Below are 22,176 nucleotides of genomic sequence, written 5' to 3'. Positions count from 1 at the left end.
CCCTATATATAATCTCTTGTACAGCCCTCTGACCCATTGTCAAAATGATCTTTTAACCACCTGCCAGCTCCCCAAGGGCAAGAAAGTGTTCATCTTGGTATGCCCACACCCAAAACAGGGCTGCCCACGCTGCAGGGACTCCTCACTTCAGACTGAGAGGTCTTGTGGGTCAAGGGTTCAAGATATGCAGCTCCTTCACTCCTTTGCCTGGTGGATGGGGCCGATCCTGACATCTTGGGTGTGACAGGACTCTGGGGGAATTGCTGAGACAGTCTGAGTTTGGGAAGCTGAGGGGTAATAATCCACCCTGGATTATTTTTCCAGCTGGCTAAGAGTTGGCTGTCTGTAACAAAGGCTTGATGAAGAACTCCTGTGGCTATCACAGGTGCTCATTTCTGGGTAATGGAAAATGGTCTTCCAAGAGTTACCGGGTCGTGGTAAAACCCCCAGAAAAAACCCCATCTGTGTGAGAGCTGAGCAGTAAAAGGCCATCTCTGCTCATGCACCCTCATATATCCATCCGTTCAACACTGGCAGTGCAGAAGAATGCAGGTGGGTCTCTACCCTGAAGGGATCAACCTGAGGGAGCCACACAGGACACAACCTCCATCTCGGCCTCCCAGTCTCCTTTCCTGCCCCTCTGCATTCCTCCAACACAAAAGTTTTGCTTTCAAATTTTAAAGCAGATCCCGGCTTAAATTCTCCAAAGGCCTCCATGAAAGTCTCTATGACGGGGTGGCATAATGAGGTAATGTTCTGTCTAGGGCATCTGGGAGACATACATAGGGTTGCCAGGTAATCTAGATGTCGGTCTCTGTTCCACCTGAGGAGAGTCCTAGGAGTCTGAATGTGGTGGGGAGAGAGGTCAGGACAGATATATCAGACCCATTATACACTCGGAGTGTTAAATTATAGGCTAGCTCATGGGAGAAATTCTTTATTTGGAAGTTTTGGTGGCCAAGAGGCAAAGCGTAAGCACACACGCAAACACACACACACACATGTGCACACACAATATGCAAAGGCTTTTCACAGGCAAAGGGCTAGGGAGTGGGCGAAGGAGGCTGAGGCCACAAGAGCAACTAGGGGGTTCTTTAACACAACAAAGAGGGGTCTTTGACGGTGATGCTCTCTGGAATTCTTGCTTGAAAGTCACCAGGAGACATCCACTCCTAGCGATGTCCTAGGCCACAATATACAGCAGAGTTGAAGAAAATAGGGTTTGGGGCCCAAAATGCAGAAACTTGCATCAGCTCCCTATTTCTTTTCCTGGAGGCCCCTCTGGCTCCCTGGTGCCCAGGAGCTCCTGGTAGATGGTGGGGGAAGGCTAGCACCACAGTACCTGGGCAGGGTGGCCTACAGATGGGAAGGAGAGGCCAGTAGGATCAGAGGGCAGTAAGGAACCTCTGGGCTGGCCGGCATGAGGCATTTTGCCTTCGAGGACACAGAACCATCATGGAAACATGCATATGGGGGACCTGGGACAGAGCCCCTCTGATGGCAGAGCAGAAAGTCCCCATTGGAGTGTTCCATGATCCCACTGGGTACCAAGTCCTCCTTCAGCTCCAGCCTGCCATCAGCTGCTGCAGCTCCTTAGCACCATTTGGGAACTGTGGAGGAAGGGCCAGAGGACAGCAGCATTTTGCCAGGACTGTGGTACTGCTCTAAGGGGAGACTGCACAGTGGACAGAAACCTGTACAACTGGCCAACATCTGGTCCCCCCAGGCTCAGGAGGGCCTGTCCTTTTTGTGAGCAGGGGCAGTATCATATCACCTCTAATTTCCCAGTGGCAGATACTTCCACCTGCCATTTTCTGCCCTGGACAAATGTGGGATGAGAGCTCCAGGTTTCCCTGGAGAAACCTCGAGTCCAGGGAGAGCTCAATTCTTCAGCTACAGGGACTGGTCCAAAACTGATCTTCAGAGCAAAGGTACGCTCTGGGGCTTCAGGACAGAGGGGCTGGAAAAGAAAGAATGCTACCCTCCAAACTACCACTCCGTGAGACTCCAAGTGCTCTCGAGACCGCTGTTTCCCTGTTCTGACCTACAGCGGCCCACACCAAGGAGGAACAGGAGTGGGAGCAAACTGGGGTGGCTGGTGACTGCAATTGCTTTGACCAACCACAGGCTGTCTGCAGCCCAATCCTGTTTCAGGTCTGTGTACTCTCCTGGTGAAAGAAAGAAGAGGCAGCCAAGGCTGGCCACAGGTACAGGAAGCTGGCTCACAGCCGGTCCAGCTTGGAGTGCTGGGCAGAAATCCTTCTAGTCTTCTGAGGTTGTTGAGTCTTTCTGAACAGGTTGTCCATACACTGGAATCTGGCCCAGGGATGATGCCATTGCTTTTGGAGACCTGTCATTTGAGATGGAACAAAGGGACAGGGTCAGTTTGAAGCATGGTTGTGACAGCCTCCAGACAGCTTACTTTAATATTACAGCTCTTCCCAGGCCTTGAGGTAACAACCATAGAGCTCTCCTTCACAGAGGCCCACTGATGCTGGGCATGATTATGGGCGCTTTGCTCCTGTCATCCCATTTCATTCTCCTACCAATGTGGCCATTACTATCCCAATTTCATACATGAGGAAACTAAAGTTCAGAAAATTTAAGTGTCTTGCCCAAAGTAAGCTTCTAAGTGGGAGGTTCAGGATTGCAGCCCGTGCCTTCTACTACACCAAGCCATCTACTCCGGCTTCCAAGGCCCTGCCTGGCCTGGATGCTACCAACTCACCACTCTAACAGGGCTCTTCCGTCACTCTCTATTCCTTCTCTGGGCACCTTCCACCACCTGTTATTACCTTGTTTAAGGATCTGTTTAGGACCTGCCTCTATCACCAGAAGGAGGGTCCAAAGGATTAGGAAAGCATGGTCTTGGTTCCTACTGTAGCCCCAGTGCCCAGAACAGGACCTAGCACATAGAAGGTGCTCAGTAAATATTTGCAGAATGAATGAAAGCTTCTCTCTATAGCTCCCCTTACTGATCCGAGGCATATACTATCTCTCACTCTGTAATCAGCCTGAAAGGTGAGGCTCATTAGTTCTATTTGGTAGTGGCAAAGCAAAATGAATGGGCATTAGAGTCAAACAGATTTGAATCCTGGATCTACTTCCAAGTAACTGTGTGACCTTGGACAAGTCACTTAATTTCCTTGACACTGGGTTGTAAAATTCAGAGCTGCTGATGAGAATGAAATCATTTTGAATTAGATAGTCAACAAACTGTAGCTATTACCATTACAGAAGAGGAACTGGAGGCTCAGAGAGGTTTACTGATTTGTTCCAGACATAGAGCTGGAAAGTGGTAGGAAAAGAACAGTAAAAAAACCCCAGCATTATCCAAAGTGTAGGGGGAGCAGGGTCTATATGGGAATACTGTATTGAAAAAAAATTTTTAATGTACTTTTTACTGAGCTAACTTTACACACCATACAATCCATCCAAAGTATATAGTCAATGGTTCACAATATCATCACTTAGTTGTACATTCATCACATGATCATTTTTAGAACATTTGCATTACTCCAGCAAAATAAATAAAGACAAAAGAAAACCCCCCCATACATCCCATACCCTTTACCCCTCCCTCTACTGACCACTAGTATTGCAATCTACCCAATTTTAAGACTTACAATAGAAGTAGATTAACTAAGACAGTGTAGTATTGACAGAGATAGTTATATATATATTGAACATCATATTTTTTACTTGATTTTTCTGCTCACTGACAACTGTAATTAAAAAAATTTTTTAGAAGAAGTAAAAAAGGAAAAGAAACACAAAAAATGAAAACAAAACATTCCAGCATTTTCAAATCTGGCTCGCCTCAGGTATACAGGAGAAATTACCATCTATCAAGCTGCAAGGGAGGCAGGCTGAAACACTGTGCAAGCCCCAGGCTGGTTTGCTGGGGTTTATCTCAACTCCATACCTAAGCCTCAAGGGTACCTCAGATTAAAAACACACCCGCAAGTAAAGAGGAAGCTATGCTACAGTGTGGGAGAGGAGACTCCAGACAGAGCAGAGTAGAACAAGGGCATTTTTGGAGTCAACACTGTGCTTCTATTGACTTTAATTCATTTGGCTCAAATAGTGATACAGAATCCACTACCAAACTTGCCTGTCTAAAACTCAATTTCCTCATCTGTAAAATGGGGCTATAATTCCTATCTCAGAAGGTTAGGTGATGAGGAATAAACATGACACAAAATTTGGTGCATTATTCTCACGATCCATTTCCCTTCTGAGAGAGAAAGAATGCTGTGGGCTCCTGCCAGCCGGGGCCCTACCCTCATGGTGCCACTACTCCTTCGTGGCACGATGTCCTGGGAAGAATATGGTGGCGGAGCCAGAGAGACTTCGGAATCATAGTTCTACCTCACAGCATCACACGACTGTTGCCAATATCTGGAAATACTGTTTGCCAGTATCTGGAAAATGGGGATAATGATCCCTTCCTCCCGGAGTTTCTCTGAGTATTCCTGAGAGAATGTGTTTGGCATGTGACCTATAACACAGACGGGCTCAAGGACAGTTAGCCAATTTCCAGATCATCAGGAGCTGTGAGACCAGCACAACTCTGTGCACCTGCTTTTTTTTTTTTAAAGCACTCTTCATTTGTAATTATCGGCTGTTTACTTGCTTATTGTTTGTCTCCTGCCATCAGAATGTAAGGTCATGAGAGCACAGACTGGGTCTGTCTGGGCACCACTCAAAAGGTATTCCAGTCGTTATTCTATCAGTGAACAAAAGAACCTGGTCATATTTGGCAATGACCTGCAGAGGGAGCTCCTGTCACAAAACAGATGGCAGCGGAGTCTACAGACAAGTGAAAAATGCTTCCATATCCAGATTGCTAAGGGCCAAGAAATCAGATATTTTAGGGGATCACCAAGGAAATCTTCTCTGTCTCTGTAGTAAAACCTCAGGCCAGGAGGTCCAAAGGTTGGGGAGAAGCTGCTGGGAGAAAAATTTACAGAGGAGACACATTCTTATGTTAACTGATTTAACTTCTGTCGACTGAGAAAAGGCTATTAGGGTTTCATTTTAGGGGCAGAGCCCTTGGCTTCTTTCTGACTCAGAGGCCACAAACTCCCACTGCAGAAACCCTTGGATTTCAAAGGATGGTTACTCACTGGTTCTTGTGCTTAAAGCCGCTGACGTGAGCTTGGTACTGTTCTATGGAGTTCAGCACTATCTTACACGTCTTGCAGGGATAGCCCTTCCCAGCTGAAACACACATCAAAATTAAGAGGCTTAGTTACCCAAGAAGAAGGGACTTGGGGATTGCTGCTTTTTTGTTTCTTTAATCTGAGATTTTACTAGGATACATTCACGTACCATATATTCCATCCAAAGTATACACTGTTTCACAGTATCATCACTTAGTTGTGCAATCATCATCACCCGCAATTTTAGACAATTTTCATTGCTCCAAAGAGAAAAATAACAGAAATAAGAAAAGGAAAACTCAAAACACCCCATATCTCTTATCCCCCCTACTACTAACCCCTAGTGCTGCTGTGGTACACCTGTTACTGCTGACGAAACAATACTAAGGTATTACTGTTAAATTCAGTCTGTGGCTTGCAACAGGTAATCTTTCTCCATATACCACTCTATTATTAACTCTTTGTAGAAGTATACATTGTAGTAGTTCATGCAAGAACCTATTTGTATCTGTAATATTAACAGATAAAATACATGACTTTCAACAAAAATACAGCACTATTATTTATAATCCCAATAACAAGTTACCATCACCTCTGTCCATACCCAAATACTTAAGTTCAACCTTAAGAAATCTGTACGTATTAGGCAACTGGTCTCCTTCTCTAGCCTCTGTCTAGGTACCTGATATTCTATGTTTTAAGTTTACATATTCTAGTTAGTTCATATTAGTGAAATCACACACTATCATATCTTTTCGTGTTGGACTGCTGCTTTTGAAGGCTTGTACAAATGCTCTTCTAGAGGACTGACAGGTGGGGTAAGGGTCAGGCGGTTGGTATCCCAGATGCCTCACTGCTAAGGAGGGACACACTGTGCACACGTATGCTTTTTAGGGTTGGGAACCTTGTCATTCTTCTCTGTGCCCCTAGCCCCAACATACAACCTGCCAGAAGAATGACAGAACAAAGAGGTGACATTTGGTGTAACTGTCGTCTCCACTTTGACTGTGCTAAGTGCTTCATTAAGGATGCCTTTCACTGAGCAGAATCTCTGGGAAGGTGCCACTCTCCTCAGGCTTGCAATAACAGTAATTAATAAGAATGCCTGCTATGAAAATCAATCTGTTTTTTACCTTGGGGCTTACAGACACTCCATCTCACTACCAGGACTGCTCCAATCATCACGTGGCTTTTTCCCACATGGTCTAACAGAGAGAACAGGGCTCAGAGGCCAAGATAAGCTATATTTCATGTGATCTTGGCTAAATCCCTGCCCCCTCTCTGATCCTCAGCTTTTCTCAAAGGCAAACCAGTTATGCCACAACTTATGACCATAATGCTTATAATTAAAAAATAGCTATTTATCAAATGCCTGATATATGCAATGCACTTCATTTAATTTTATTTGGTTCTCATAATGATCCTGTGAGGAGCATTACCCTTACTGTACACATGAGAAAAATAAGGTCCAGTCGCATGCCCAAGAACATAATGCCAGGAAGTGCCAAACTCAGGTGTAGCTGACTGCAAAGGCTGTACTGATTCTAGCATGCCAGGTGCTAGCTGTACAAGAAAGCTATACATGATTTCAAGGGCCCTGCCATCTGACATCTGATGAATCACCTGCCACTCTAAAGTCTCACAGCTATGGAGCAAGATCACCCAGAATTCAAATTCTTAGCTCTACCATTTCTTAGCTGTGGGGCCACAGGCCAACTATATAACCTCTTTGAGATTTTATTTCCTCATTTATAAAAGTGGGGCTTCTTACCTATAAAATGGGTTAATAATACCCTAAAGAGTGGGAGAAAGATCAAAGGTGATGGTGTTGTACAGAAAAGGTATAGTTTAACAAGTAAATATGATTGCTGAATCATTATATTGATATTTCTTTTAGTCTCCAGTAACATAGAGCAGCTAGAAGTAAAAATTGTGGATTGTATCTCATACCAAACTCTGAAATCTGTTTTACAACTAACTGTTGTGATGGGCTTTGAAATTTATTGCTTTTTGGTATATGTTATTTTTCACCAAAAATGGAAAAAAAAGTCAATTATGATGATAAACGCACAGCTATATGATGAATAAAATTAATGTAATCATGCATTGCATTAAAGAATAAAGAATTTAAAATCTTTAAAATAAGGGTTACTAATTGTATCAACTTCATAAGGTTATTTTAGTAAACACATTTGATACATATTTTAATGATATAAATAAACACATCTGATACACAGTGAATGCTCAAATAAATGTGAACTCTCAACATTACTACTTTTTCACTCTTCTGGGCTCTATGAGTCATGCTGGCAAAGACAGAAGGGTGGAAAGTATTTTTAAACAGTCTTCTGTAACAGCTTTAGTTACCAACAATACTGACAATCTCCTCTTCTATAAGTTAGCCGATGTTCCCACCTATGTTTGTTTCCCCTGTATCTTCAGGTATTTCCTGGAACACACACCCCTTGAAAGCACTTAAGGGGAAAATTATTGCACACAGAACTGAAGGGTCTTTTTGGTCAGCACACACGGTTCGCCCTAACAGGGAAAAGAAGTCACAGTGGAATAGCAGAACCACTGCTGATTTAAGGTCAAGAGTGGGAGCCAGAGCTGGAGTGGGGGTGATGACTACAAGTGGTTAAGAGTTACTGACGCTCAGTGTGCAACAGCCCACTTATGATCGATAAGCACCAAGCATCACGCCAGCGCTCTGTCCTTGGGTCTCTACAACAACCCTGCAAGATACATGGTTATCATCTCTGTTTTTCAGGGCAGGAAACAAGATCACAGAGGTTAAGTGGTTTAGCTGGGGTTAGAGCTGGGATCTTCCCTATGGGATGACTGTCAAGCCCCTGTTATTCCGTCTGCACCAGAGACTCTGGATTCTGCTGTATGCCCTGTGAGGTATAAGATCACAGAACACTATTTGCTGAACTATAAACTAGATTTAACCCCTCAATTGGGGAAACTAGAATTTATTAGTGCTTCTAAAAAAAAGGGGGGTTTCTCCATGACCAACACCAATGAATTTTTAATTTTGGATAATTTCAAACTTATGGGATAGTTGCAAAAAAAAAAAATACAAAACCCACACAGTGAACTCCAACATAATTCTCCCCTTCCCCAAAAAAACCCCCCTGATCTACCAATTTTAACATTTTGCCGCATTTGGTATGAATAAATCTACCCATCTATCAATCCATCTGTCTGTCTGTCTATGTATCTAACTTTCTTCTGAACATCTGAGAGGAGACTGAATATATAGACTCTTTGAACACATACTTCCATGCACATTTTCTAAGAAAAAGGATCTTCACTTATGTAACCACCAGTATAGTTATCAAGTTAATATTGATATAAAGCTTACAGTCTAAATTCCAATTTTTTCGTATGTCTCAATAATATGCTTTTGGGCCTTTTTTGCCTCCATTATCAGATCCAGTCTAGGATCATATACTACATTTAACTGCCATTGTTTCTTTATTTGCTCTTTCTCTCTCTTTTTTTTTTGTAACCGCAGAAACATATATATACAACATAAACTTTCCTATCTCAGCCACTTCCAAGCAACCATTCAGTGGGGTTAATCACGCTCACAGTGTTGTGCTACCCTCAGAACTTTCCCATCACTCCAAACAGAAACCCTTGACCTGGTATGCATTAACTCCCCCCCCCTTCCCCTCTCCTCTGCCCCTGGTAACTTGTACTTTACTTTCTGTCTATGCATTTGCATATTCTAGGCATTTCATATAAATGCAATCATGCACTACCTGTCCTATTGTATATGGTTTATTTTACTCAGCACAATATCTTTAAGGTTTGTCCATGTAGTAGCATTTATCAGAACTTCATTCCTTTTTAAGGCTGAGTAATATTCCACTGTATGCATATTACTATCAATGACCTTTCATCTCCTTTTTGTTTTACATGTATAACATTCTGGTTTACCTGGGTGATTTTAATGAAATATAAATCACTAGAGTTGATTTTAAACATCTAGTTCATTTGGAAAAGCACCTGTATCGTGTTACCTGTCTCAAGCTGGCTGAAGTTTTCCTTCCACCCCACTTTCTTCTCTTGCTAGCTATCCCCTTTATTCTCTCCTCCCTTTCACTACCAGATCTTTGCAAAGAGCAGTCTATACTTACTTCTCCATTTTCTTGCTTCCTAATTACTTTGCAACCTACCCCCCAGGCTCCCTCACCCCCTCCAATGCTCTTTCCAAGGTTAACGGTGGCTTCCGTGTACCTAAATATAATGGAACAACTGGATGTTCATTATGTATGCCTCATCATATTTGACCTCTCAGTAGCACCTGACAGGACCAATTACTCCTTCCTTTTTCAAACTTTCCCTGTCCTTGTCTTTCAGCAAACCACACTCTTTCGATTTATCTCCTCTGATTGCTCCTCATGGTCTATTTTGATGGCTCCTACTCTACCCCAACCTTAAACACTGGCATGTCAGAGTGCTCAATCATACACCATCAGCTCTTCTCTCTCTAAACTCTCTAAGAGTTCCCATTCATTTCCCTAACATCAATTCACCTATTAGACCAACATATATGAAACTACCAATATTCAACATTTCTGACCTCCAACAATGACAATTTCATATTATTTTACCTAACATATGAAGAAAACACAATTTTTCTCTTTAATATAGACCTCTCAGTGGAGCTCTGAACACTCAATTGCCTATTTAACATCTCTATTTGGCTGTCTCATGGGTATCTTAAACTCAATCTGCCAAAATCCATGTAATTGCTTAAGCCCCAAACCCTGGCACTATCTTTAATTGCTCCCTTTCCCTCATCTCTCACATCAGGTGGCCAAGTCCAGACCATACTATTTCCTCCATACTGAATCCATCTATTTCTGCCCATCTCCTCCACTGCTACCTTAGTCCAAGCTCCCCTCTGCTCTAGTGTGAAAAATGACTACGGCCTAAAAGCTGGTCTCTCTTCACTACCCTCCATCTCATTCCAACTGTTCTCCACATTGCAACCAGGATGCTCTACAGATAATGCTTCAACTGTCAAACTTCTCTGTTCTTAGGTTAAAGGTTCAAATCCCTCACACAGCTGTAGTGCCACGCCTGGATGTTTGCTCATCTCCCAGCCGCACTCTGCCCCTTGTCCTCTGGGAGATCTGTCTTGACCCCCGCCCCTGCCCACCTTAAGTCACTGCCCAGTTTTATGGGCCCATAGTATCCCATCTGTCTCCTTTTCTAAGGCTTTTTGCACTTTAACTATTTGCTCAATGCCCATCTTCTCTGCTAGACTCGAATCTCCACAAGAGCAGGACAATACCTGTCTTGCTAACTATTACATATACAATGTCTGGCACTTATCAAGAAAGAGTTCAACAAATATTTGTTGACTATAAGTGAGCTGAATAAATTTAACAAAACTTGCCCTCTGTAGAGGGGTTGAGGAAGCTGGGGGATCAGCATGGGGCAAAGAAAGGAGACCTGCTCTATGTGGAAAGCAAGGGCCTAAGTATGGGGAAAAGTGATGGGTCAGGCAAGGAACATTGCATCCAACCAGATGTGAGTGCTCTGGGGCTGCAAGGATTTGGCTGTCAAAATGATCCTCAGTTTTTATGTTTGGAATTCTTTGGGTAAATGTACACCTATGAGAGAAATGTTAGGCCTGATGTATAAAACAAGCTCCAAGTCTTGTTGATCTGATGGGCAGAAGCTGGCTCTGCCCCTGGCAGAAGGGATCTGCACATTCTGGGTCATCTCATTCCAAGAGACCTACATTGTCATGAGACACTCATCAGGGGCCCTGATGAGAACTACTCTCTGCTCCCAACAAATAAACTGTCCTGGGTTTTCAATGTTGTCTCTGGCTCTGCCCTCCCTAGCACAGGATCCTAATGGTCTTCACTTATAAAGTGGGGATAATCAACTTGTACAACAGTATTGTTCTGAGGACTAACTGAGGTAATATGTGGAAGCACCCAGCCACAGCAGCCATCGGTGTTAGACGACTAACTGAACAAACAAACAAGCTGTGACTGGAACCAGCAAGAAGCAATCAAGCTGCTAACAAACCTAAGTCCTTTGTTAAGACAGAACACCTGTCAGTTGCAGTCACTGCCTGCTGACCCTAGGTCAACATTCTACCAATGGAGTAAGAGAGAAGCCAGAGTAGGTTCAGCCTCTCTGCTGAATGTCCTGTATTCGGAAAGCCTCCTGTCAAGTATACTAAGAACTTCCAGGCAGAAGGAAGGAGGATACACACATAGGAAATAAGTAGAGACCTATCAGAATGTGACCACTTATTACCATCATGGACATATCAGCTTGAGAAAGTTGCTCTGAGTGTCAACATTTTTGTGAAACGGAAAACCATACTTATTTATTAGAATGCTGTGGGGATTAAGTTATAACGCATATATATATAAACATCAAAAGGGGGACATACTCCCCCTGCCCTTGCCTAGATTTTCATGAAAGATTTTGGCTGACCTGTAAAGTGGTCAGACGCCTTGAACAAGAAAAAAGGGTCAAAGCTACTAACTCTAGGATTAAGTGTGCATAATTTAGCCTTAGACAAAGGCTAATTTGTCTAAGGGGGAGGAGAAGGGTGGGTTGAGAGTAAATGGATACAAGTTAAGATAAGTAGCTAAAAACACTTGAATGCCTGAGTCCTGCCGGTGGACAAGAAAAAATGAGAGAATGACCAGGGCTCGGCCAAGTAAAGGAGGGAAGCTGGAATGAAGAGGGTCAGTTCCAAGAGATCCCTACGTCATGCCAGATGGAAGGTAATGGGCTATCAACTGCAGGTCAAAATAGGAGATCATCATGAAACAGATTTCTGAGTAGTTTGGCTATAAGGATTCCAAATTTCTGAGCATGTGGGAGTGACCCTGTTAAATGGGGGATGTCCCTGCTTATATGTGGGAAGGGTAAGGAACTATTAGTCATCCTGTCTCTACTGTGGAGGGGCAGTCCTTGACATCCTGGCTGCAGTCTTTTCCCCTTTGCTTCCTGGCCACTGCTGCGCACTGTCTCTGTGATGTCAGTATGGACCAGTATGGCCCTAGCCTGTGCCGTTCGGCTGCCTTGGTGTTTGGGGGTGGCTGCAGAGCCATGAGCTCTCTTCTCCCCACTATTTGGTTTAGAACACCTAAGTTACCTGGGTGTTCACCCTCTCTGTGACTGTGAGAAGAGCACAGATGACTGTGGGCAGAAACTGCCACACAAGCTGTTCTGCACCTGCATGCTGCGGGGCCTCAAGCGCCAACTGTCTGATGCTGCATCTCCATGACCCAGGCATGAAAACCAACACCTACGTTCATGCAGACTCCCTGAGGCAGGAACTGCGCCAGACATGGTCGCTAATTGTGTGCTCAGGGAGGGAACAAAGTGGGTGCTTAATACATACTTAGTGAATGAAAGAGAAAATAATAATGCTCCCCACCCTGACCCTATCCCCTCCTGTAAGTATTTTCTGTGATGAGAGCAGTGAACTTTTTGCGAATGCTCCCTCCTATGATAGTGACCAGCATCTCGAGGTCAGGGAAATAATCAAATATTCTCTCTCCTCCTTCACCACATTTTCCCCAGGGAAAAAGGCAGGCCTCACCTGCTGATGCCTTCTCACAAGATCTATGGAAAACACTTAGGGATTTTAAATCAGAGGTTGCAAACTGGTGATCCTTGGCCCAAATCTGGTTTTCCCACACATTTGGCTCACACAGGTTTTGAAAATTTTTTAATTACTTGCACATTAGAAAATCAAGGTTATTCCAATACTAATCTGTCTTTCCAGACTATCTTCCAGAACTGAAAGATTTGGTAACAACTGGCTAGAGTTGGTTAGAAAGGGCAAGCACTCTCCAGTTGACCACATCCTTGCTTGCCTCTAATTCATTTACATTTCCTCTCCGGCATCTCAGTTTGCAACCCCTGCTAAGAAGACCTGAGAAGGAGGCACGGCCTTGGCTGGTCAGGGGAACTCCAATAGCCAAGCCTCCCTTGGAGTCAGTTCTGGGTGTGAGGTGGGCTCTCTTACCTGAAGAGTCGGAGACAGCAGGGTCTGCCAGCCGTCCATAGTGTGCCATGAGTTTGAGCTTGGTCTCCTGTTTTCTGTGTTTCTTGCCCACATAATGTTGTTGAGCCATGACAGGGTCATTGAAAGTTGCGTGGCAGAGGCTGCAGAACTTGTCTGGGTCTATGATATCTCTGTTCTGGTGCAAGGCTAAGGTGGAGGCCACAAGGAAAGGGTTTGTAAGGCGTTTCGACAGAGCTGCGGTGAGAGAGTTCAAATAGAAACTATGAAAAAACCCAGAAAGTACCAGGCTTTCGAGTATGCTGAATGGAAAGAAAGGATGGAGTCACTAGTTAATCATACTTGCAGACGTGGTATTGCCTCTATGAATCACACAGTGAATGCCTTCTCTAAGTGGGAAAACTGAAAGACATGGAGAGCCCAAAGACCAGCTATTTTGTTTTGCAGCTTTAACTACTTCAGAAACATGAATCCTAATTTTCTCATATTCGGGGTGACTCTGAGCTTGCTATCAAGCAGCCAAATTACAACAGAGTGGGGTTGACATACTTGCAGTCTTTTTGTTCCTCAGAATTTCCTGGAACGTCAAAGCAAGAGGGACAAGAAATTTGGATATTTTATTGCCATCCTCAAAGTACCCTAGTTACAGAGTTGGGAGCCAACCTACAGAAGTAGAAATTGAAGGCCTGGGAGCCTGGAGCTCATACCGGGTCACATAGAAAAGGCAATTGTATAGCAAAGCATTTTAGTCTAAACTGCCTTCCAGGCTGACTGGTGGAGGTAAGGATGACAACAACATTTAGTTACACACTTTGTATGCACATTTTCTCCTTTTGGTCCTTATAATAACTACCCATGGTGACTCTGAAGCCCATGCCCTCTTTGCAATGCCAGGCAGAGTATGGCAGGGAGACCTGAGGACAACAGCTCATGCTTTTACTTTTAGAAACTATCCCTGACTTTGGTCAACAAAATCAGAGCCTGGCATGGGTCAATTACTTCCTGCTGCTGACTACAGGCCATGCCCTATTGGCCTTAGAAAAGCAGATGCCCAAACTCGCTGACAAGTCCATACCATATGGCCCAGGCCTCCGCCAATGGAAGAGTGGGTGGGGCTCAACAACAGCACAGATAGAGGATGGCACAATCTGCTAAGGTGCTATCAGCTCTGTGCCGCTTCAATGGGGGGAGTTTAGACAATTTTCAGCAAGCCAAAAGAAAGTTGCTGGCTTTTCCAGTATATTGCTTTTCCTGTAGAGGGAATTTTGATTCCCTGGACATTGCTTTTATTTCAGTGAGTCACTTGAAAAGTAATGGAGATGTTGTAGAATATTTAATAATATGAGAAAACAGTCCATATGCACTGTTGAGTAAAAAAAAACAAGTTATAAAACAATCTGCTTCTTATGGCCTCAATTTTATAAAACAAAAACCACACAGATTATGCATGGAAAAAGAATCAAAGCATAGACTGTTAAAGAGTTCTTTTCTGTTTTTTTTCCCTAACCTTTCTATAATGAATGAAGATTTTTGATATCAGAAAAAGGATAATCATAGTTGTTAAGAGATAAAGGTCATTCTTTAAAAGATGTTAACGAGAAGCTCCAGAGATGAATGGTTAACTAAAGTTGGAGGACTTGTTTAATGGGCTATTAGACTTTCAATAAAAATGAGAGCTGTGGGGAGTCTTCTCCAGGAATGTTCACTGTAATGCTATTTAAAATGCGGAAAAACCATCAGAGGAATGGTTAATTGTGGTGTGAAGGGATGTTATATAGTCACTAAAAATGTTTATGCAAAAGCTTTTAATAACATGGGAAAATTCAAATGCTACATTAAAAGAAAAAAATTATGAAAGAAAATTTTATATACAATATAATCATCTTATTATTGAAAGATATGCACAATGTATATGCAGACACTAGTATTTTGAAATATCAGCAACACATTAACATTGTTTCTCTCTTGGTGGCAGAATTTGGGTGATATTTTACTGTCTTCTCTTTATCTTTTCATTGTTTGAAGAGGAAATGTTCATAATTGAGTGTAAGTATGCATTGTTTGTATAAAAACAATAAAGTTAAGTATTCTATGTTTATATGCACATATACATAGATTTAATCTCTCTCTATATACCAAATATATGTATAGATAAATACAGATACAAGTAAGATAAGACTAAAAGAGAAATAGTACTCTAAGATGTTAAGGGATTATCTCTGAATGGTAAAATTATGATAATTTTTTCCCACTTATCTATATTTTCCAAAACATACTTGTACTACTTTTACATAAGAGAAATATGTTTAATTTCAGAACTAAAGCTGTAAGTTCATGTAATAAATGGAAATGCGCTTAAACCACAAAATTAAACGTGAAGAAAAAAAAGCAGGATACAAAATGGTGCATGCACTATGAAAACATATCTGCATGTGGCAAAAGCCAAAAGTAAATATGGAAAATAACCTTTGGGAATTTTTGGGATCTTTGGGGCTGGGTACATTCTAGGGAATTTTCCAGATAAGCCCATGACCTTATAAAGTTTTGTCCTTGAGCTGGTTTCCCTTGGGCCTAATGCTTAATCTTCTCTGCACCACGATGGATAGCTCAACATTGACTTTACATAAAAGCAATTATAACTGGCATGGCTTAATGATTAATCAACTATAAGCAAGGCCAGTACAAACTTCAGGTGGTGGCTCCCTGACCAATTCCTGAATTTTTTGGGGGGAATTGAGGGGAATTCCACACAATCTTCATGATAGTGATAAAGACAATATCAACAATAGCAGCTGTCATTTATTGAGCATCTATTAACTCCTTGGTGCTTTATCTACAGTATTTCATCCTCACATTCTATGAAGTAGATAGTATATTTTCTGCATTTTATAGGTGACACAAAGATGTCAAGACACACAGATGATAAACAGTCCCAAGGTTTAAACCTGGGTCTCTGTGATTTTAAAGCCCATACTTTGTTGTTTCATACCATGGATAACTAGCTTTGGGTGTGATAAGAAGGGATAATTATGAGTGATTTTTACCCTATCATCAAAGCCTTCCAAACATTATCTTTTTTCATAATATACTAGTATAAAAAAAAGGATAAGTATTATAGCTCATACAGTATACTCCTTGGTCCAAAAATAAATAAAGAAAAAAAAATTACCGAGAATAAATTAAATGATGATCAAAGAACTTTCATTTGACTAATTGCAGAAATTTCAATCGACTAATTGCAGTAAGCAGAGGTTAAAACCTTCACAAAGTCAGGAGTTAATGAAACGAAAGCCAAGGCTAAGCCCCAGTAGTGACAAGAAAAAGGGGACTATTTTAGAAGTCGCTGTACTGAGAATGAACTCAGGGTGGCTGCCAACAGGACTTACTGGGCAATAGTGGCAGCACTGAAGAATGTGGCTTTGAAAAGCAAGTTCCTCATCTTGAGGCGAACAGCTGGCTTTTGAGGATAAAAGTGAACAGGGCATACCTGAGCACTTGAAAAAGACAAGGTTTTGGCTTTCAACTTGGGACACATGGTGATAAAGGCAGGTAGAAGCTGGAAGGGAAAAATTCAAGTGGGAGAGGCAGGGTTTGAATAAAATGCTCTCACCATGTGCCTGGCCTGGAGGACTGTAACACTCCTGAGCTATAATTATGAGTCAGGACAAAAGCTCGTGGCTTTTGCTTCGACAGAGAAAAACTGATGTAACCAAAGAAATGGAGGTTCAGTCAGCACAATTCTGAGGCTGCATTTCAATGAAGCTGGGTTTATGTTGATTTTTTGAGGGCTTCTTAAAAGCAATTCCACCTCTCCAAGTCTGTGGCCCTAATGAGCACCTGGCATTGGTGCCCTGAGGACGGGAGGGGTCCCATATAGCACTACTCAGGAAAACCAGTACCTTCCACCTTAGTGGATTGCTGCTTCAGCTTTAAGTTCTTTGCGTGGGTCTTCCCCAGGTAGTGCGACTGGGCCACGACAGGGGAGGAAAAGGTCATGTTACAGATGGGGCAGCACTGGTTCTTGTCTTTGCTTCTGCTGCTCTTCTGGTTGGGAGAGAGAACAGAGGTCTGATCACGCCACTGTCTGGCCAGAAAATCTTCCATGGTTCCCACAGCCCATAGGACAATGGGCATTCACGGCCCCTTTACAAGCTGACCCCATCCTACCTTTCTGGATTCATTTTCAGCTATTTCATCGCAGGCTCTACTCACCACTTTGTTTTCTGACGCTTCCTTGCTTTGCTTGGGCCATTCCTAACGCCTAGAATGCTCTTCCTTTCCTGCCTGGCACATGCCTGCATAGCCTTCAAGGCCCAATTTATATATCGCCTCTTCTGGGAGACCTTTATATAAGAAAATCATTCAGCAAACAGTGATAAGTCCTACGTACAGAATATTGCAGGACAATTATCTTTCTCCTCCTCTGTACTGCTTGAGTGCTTTAAGTAGACCTTTTTCACACAACTTCTCTCCCTAAACTGACATTGTCACAGCTTAGGAGACTTCTGTGAACTAAAGTGCAACACTTGGGCATGGACTGTTTAACTCATCTGTCTGCTACTCCTAGCACCCTGCTGGAACCTGGCACACAGTAGACACTTGGGGTTTGTTAAGCAAGAAGAATCCTGGATTTTATTTGCTATGATTAGGCTAGAAAACAACATATTTCAAGCTTATTTTTAGGGCTCCCTCCCTCTCTCTTAGAAATCTGATCTGTGAATAGGTATTTACTCTAAGGTAGGGATTCTCAACCTTGGCACTACTGACATTTTAGGCTGGATAATTCTTTTTTATGGGGGGCTGTTCTGGGCATTGTAGGATATTCAGCAGCATTTGTGGTCTCTACCCACTAGATGTCAGTAGTACTCCTCCAACTTGTGTCAACCAAAAACAACCTCCAGGGGCAAAACCACCAGAGAACCACTGCTGCTGTAAGGTAATCCTCTACCTAGATCAGGAAGGAGAATGAACACTGGACATTAGAAACTTCTTACAGATACTGGACTTAGTCTTCCTAATCTTTTCATATATGTGATCTCATTTGAACTACTGGACCACCCTGAGAGGTGAAGGGACTGAGGAACAAAAAGGTGAAGTGACTTGCCAAGGCCACAGAGTTGATTCGTGGGAAAATCAGGACCCCTATCTTCCTGAATTCTAAATCATAAGGATAAGGGCAACCAGGGGATGATTCCAGTGAAGTTGGACAAGGGTTGAGCAAGACCCTTTTAACCTGTGGCCACTATGATAGGAGGAAGCAGTTTGTGGAGTAAACTCCTATTTACTAAACATTTACGAGGGACTGTAATTTTATTCCACAATACCTTTAAGAGGTAGAAATCATTAGCTCCACTTTAGGGACGACATTCAGAGTGGTTACACCATGTCACATAATCAGTAAGTCACAGAGCCAGCACTGGACCTGATATCTGCTGATATCTCACCCCACAACCTTTGCCTGGCCTCCTTTGGAACAAAAATAATGGTATCCCCAGGAAGGGGTATTGTTTTCGTATAATTCTTATGGTACTTCTGAGCCAACAAACAAATGTGATTACTTCTTAGAGTACACATTTGGAAATGTGTTCCACTTGTTTACTCAAAACATTCAAGTACCAAACTCAGCAATTTCCCCCCCAGATCTCAAGAAAGCCAGCAGCCTGGTCTCCTTTCACTTTTTCTCCTAGAGTAGTGAATGGGGCAGCTTCCTGTCCTGCTGCAACAAACCCCTGGACAGTAGAATGTAACAATGGCTCCATTTACTGAGGCCCTACTATGTGCCAGGCTCTGTTTTGGGTGCTTTTTATAAACGCTCCCTCATTTCAATTTGGAAAAATCCTAAAAGGTAGCTGGTATTAGCATCCTCATTTTTATAGAGGAAGAAATCAAGGCCCAAGTCACCCAACAGGGCCGGGACTTGAAGTGAAGTTGATCTGACTCAAAGCCCATGCTCTTTCCACCACACCAACCTGCCTGCTGGCTTCACCAGGAAGCAAGCAGTCTTAATATGGCAACTGTATTACCTGTTCTGAGTCTAGCTTCTTCGTTTCCCCCTTTAATGTCTCCATTCCATGGATTGCTAGGTATCTCTTCACTTTGTTGGCATGTTTTTTGCTCTGTAAGAACCCAGGAAAAAGATCAAAGATAGCCAAATGCCATTTCATTTCTAAGGCACTAAAAAACACTTACTAGATTTTCATCTGATTCATCCTCACAAAAACTTCTGAGAAGAGAGTAGGGGAAGAAACCAAGTTTGAGTTCCTACTCTGTGCAAGGCACTTTATGTACCATCCAATTTAATCTTCATAGCAAATCTAGGAGAAAATTATCATCATCTCTATCAGATAGATGAGGAAACTGACACTGGAGATGGTGAAGCTTCTTGCCCAAGATGAGTAACAGAGCTGTGATTTAAACCCGGGTTTATTTAAAGCCAAAGCTCATACTTTCCACTAAACCAAGTTGCAAAGGAAGATACAAAATAACAATCCCATTTAGAAGGGAGAGATGAGTCAATCTGCAAGTCACAAGCCAACATGCAGAGGCAATGGTCTGGGTGGCTTAAAAGGAATTACATTTTGCCTTGTGAGTCAGGGGAAAGTGGGGGATCTGGAAAGTTAAGTAGTTTTGGAGGTATAATGGCATACCTGGTAATGGGCCAGCTTCTGGGACTCAGAAATGAGCAAGGCACAGCAAACCTTACACTGAGTGTTGGTGAAGAGACACTGGTTCTTCTGGATCATGTGTTCCACTAGAGAGGGAAAATCAAAAACGTTTGAGTTAACACCTGCCCTGACAGTACTATCTATGAACTCTGCCTCAAATGTGGGCACTGAATATTATGTCAGCAAACCTCAAGTCACTCTTTCCCTATTACCTTGATGACCTATGCTATATTCTCATTCCATCTATATTATTTTGTAAATTTATGTAAGCCAACTTTCTCTGAGTATGTTCTTTTTAAAAAAATTTTTTTTGAGATAATTTCATGCACACACAGTCCATCCAAAATATACAAACAATGGCTCACAATATTATCACATAGTTGTATATTCATCACCATGATCACTTTGAGAACATCTGCACCACTCCAGAAAAAGAAATAAAAAGAAAAAAATTCATACATCCCACACTCCTAACCCTTCCTTCTCACTGACTACTAGTATTGCAATCTACCTAATTTTTTCACCCCATATCCATCCCCTCATTATTTATTTATGTCCTTATTTTTTTCATTCATCTGTACACACCCTGGATAAAGGAAGTGTCAACCACAAAGTTTTCACAATCACACAGTCACAGCTATATAGTAATACACTTGTCTTCAAGAATCGAGGCTACTGGAATACAGTTTAACAGTTCCAGGTACTTCCCTCTAGCCACTCTAATACACCACAAACTAAAAAGGGTTATCTATATAATGCATATGAATAACCTCCAGGATAAACTCTCAAATCTGCTTGAAATCCCTCAGCCACTGAAATTTTATTGTCTCATTTCTACCTCCTTTTGGTCAGGAAGACTTTCTCAAGCCCACGACGCTGGGTCCCAGCATATCTATCCCTGGGAGTCATGTCCCATGTAGAGGGGAGGGCAGTGAGTTCACCTACTGAGTTGGCTTAGAAAGAGAGGCCACAACTGGGCAACAAAAGAGGTTCTCTGGGGGTGACTCTTTGGCATAATTATAAGTAGGCTTAGCTTCTACTTTGCAGGAATAAGTTTCATAGGAGCAAGCCCCAAGATTGAGGGGTCAGCCTATTGAACTGGTTGTCTTCACTGCTTGAGAAAATATCAGGAATTCCCCAAATGGGGAAGTTTAATATTTCTTCCTTTCTCTCCAGTCCCCCAAAGGACTTTGCAAATATATATATATTTTTAATAATTTTACTGACAAATTTTCACACATATACAGTCCATACATGGTGTACAATCAATGGCTCACAATGTCATCACATAGTTGTGTATTCATTACCATGATCATTTTTAGTAACATTTGTATCACGCCAGAAAAATAAAGAAAAAACTAATATATCTCATATCCATCATCCCCTTCCTAGCACTGACCACTAGTATTTCAATCTATCTAGTTTATCTTACCCCTTATCACCCCTATTATTTATTTTTTATCCATATCTTTTTTACTCATCTGTTCATACCCTGCATAAAAGAAGCATCAAATACAAGGTCTTCACAATCACACAGTGACACTGTAAAGGTTATACTGTTATACAATCGTCTTTAAGAGTCAAGGCTACTGGAACACAGTTCAATAGTTTCAGGAACTTCCCTCCAGCCGCTCCAATACACCATAAAGTAAAAAGGGTTATCTATAGAATGCATAAGAATAATCTTCAGGATAACCTCTCAACTTTGTTTGAAATCTCTTAGCCACTGAAACTTTGTTATCTCATTTCTCTTTCTCCCTTTTGGTCAAGAAGGCTTTCTCAATCCCATGATGCTGGCTCCCGGCGAATCCTGGGAGTTGTGTCCCACACTGCCAGGGAGACTTAAACCCCTGGGAGTCATGGTAATTACTTTTCATTCTCTCTCCAAATTACTCTGGGATGTTTCAGGGGATCACATTAACCTATACAAACCAACAAGATATCCCGTACTATTCAAGATTCCAGCTAATTATGGAGCTTGAATAAACTAATCAGACAAGTTAAATTAGATGATGCATTACTCCCAAAATAAATTTTGCACCAAAAAAAATATCTCTTCCTTTGGTCTCACACAGAAATTGAACGAAGTTTTAAAATGTAGACCATATCATCCTTTACCCTATATTCTGCTTTACCTTAGCCCTATCCAGATCATATTCTGAATATGTTCTTCTAAAAAGGAATCTTTAGATCATTACCTCAATTTTAGCCAGAAATGGTACAGAAGACTTGGAATCTTCTGGCAGGTTACAATATGACTAAACCACTTTCTACATTCCAGCTAAATACAGCTACGTAAACTTTGCTAATCTACAAGGATTTA

At 42.2% G+C, this 22,176-nt stretch overlaps 1 protein-coding gene across 7 annotated transcripts in view; it reads right to left on the bottom strand.

The window, feature by feature from the left end:
• Positions 1 to 921: 921 nt before the first annotated feature.
• The window catches only part of ZNF346 (zinc finger protein 346), a 29,371-nt gene continuing 8,116 nt past the window's right edge, over positions 922 to 22,176 (bottom strand). For 2 of the 7 annotated variants that reach the window (XM_077137730.1, XM_077137734.1), the window contains 6 exons: positions 19,836 to 19,939; positions 19,212 to 19,304; positions 17,088 to 17,232; positions 13,192 to 13,377; positions 5,130 to 5,223; positions 2,144 to 2,350 (listed from right to left, as the gene is read on the bottom strand). In XM_077137730.1, the coding sequence (XP_076993845.1) occupies positions 2,263 to 2,350; positions 5,130 to 5,223; positions 13,192 to 13,377; positions 17,088 to 17,232; positions 19,212 to 19,304; positions 19,836 to 19,939 (710 nt within the window). In that variant the 3' untranslated portion in view covers positions 2,144 to 2,262. Of the gene's footprint in view, positions 2,351 to 5,129; positions 5,224 to 13,191; positions 13,426 to 17,087; positions 17,233 to 19,211; positions 19,305 to 19,835; positions 19,940 to 22,176 lie in introns of all 7 variants that reach the window. The other 5 variants (XM_077137729.1, XM_077137732.1, XM_077137731.1 and 2 more) reach the window with 4 other exon arrangements.

This window comes from Tamandua tetradactyla, chromosome 20 (genome assembly GCF_023851605.1).
Source record: "Tamandua tetradactyla isolate mTamTet1 chromosome 20, mTamTet1.pri, whole genome shotgun sequence".
NCBI classification, from domain to species: domain Eukaryota; kingdom Metazoa; phylum Chordata; class Mammalia; order Pilosa; family Myrmecophagidae; genus Tamandua; species Tamandua tetradactyla.
This window is presented reverse-complemented; position numbering and strand designations above follow the sequence as displayed.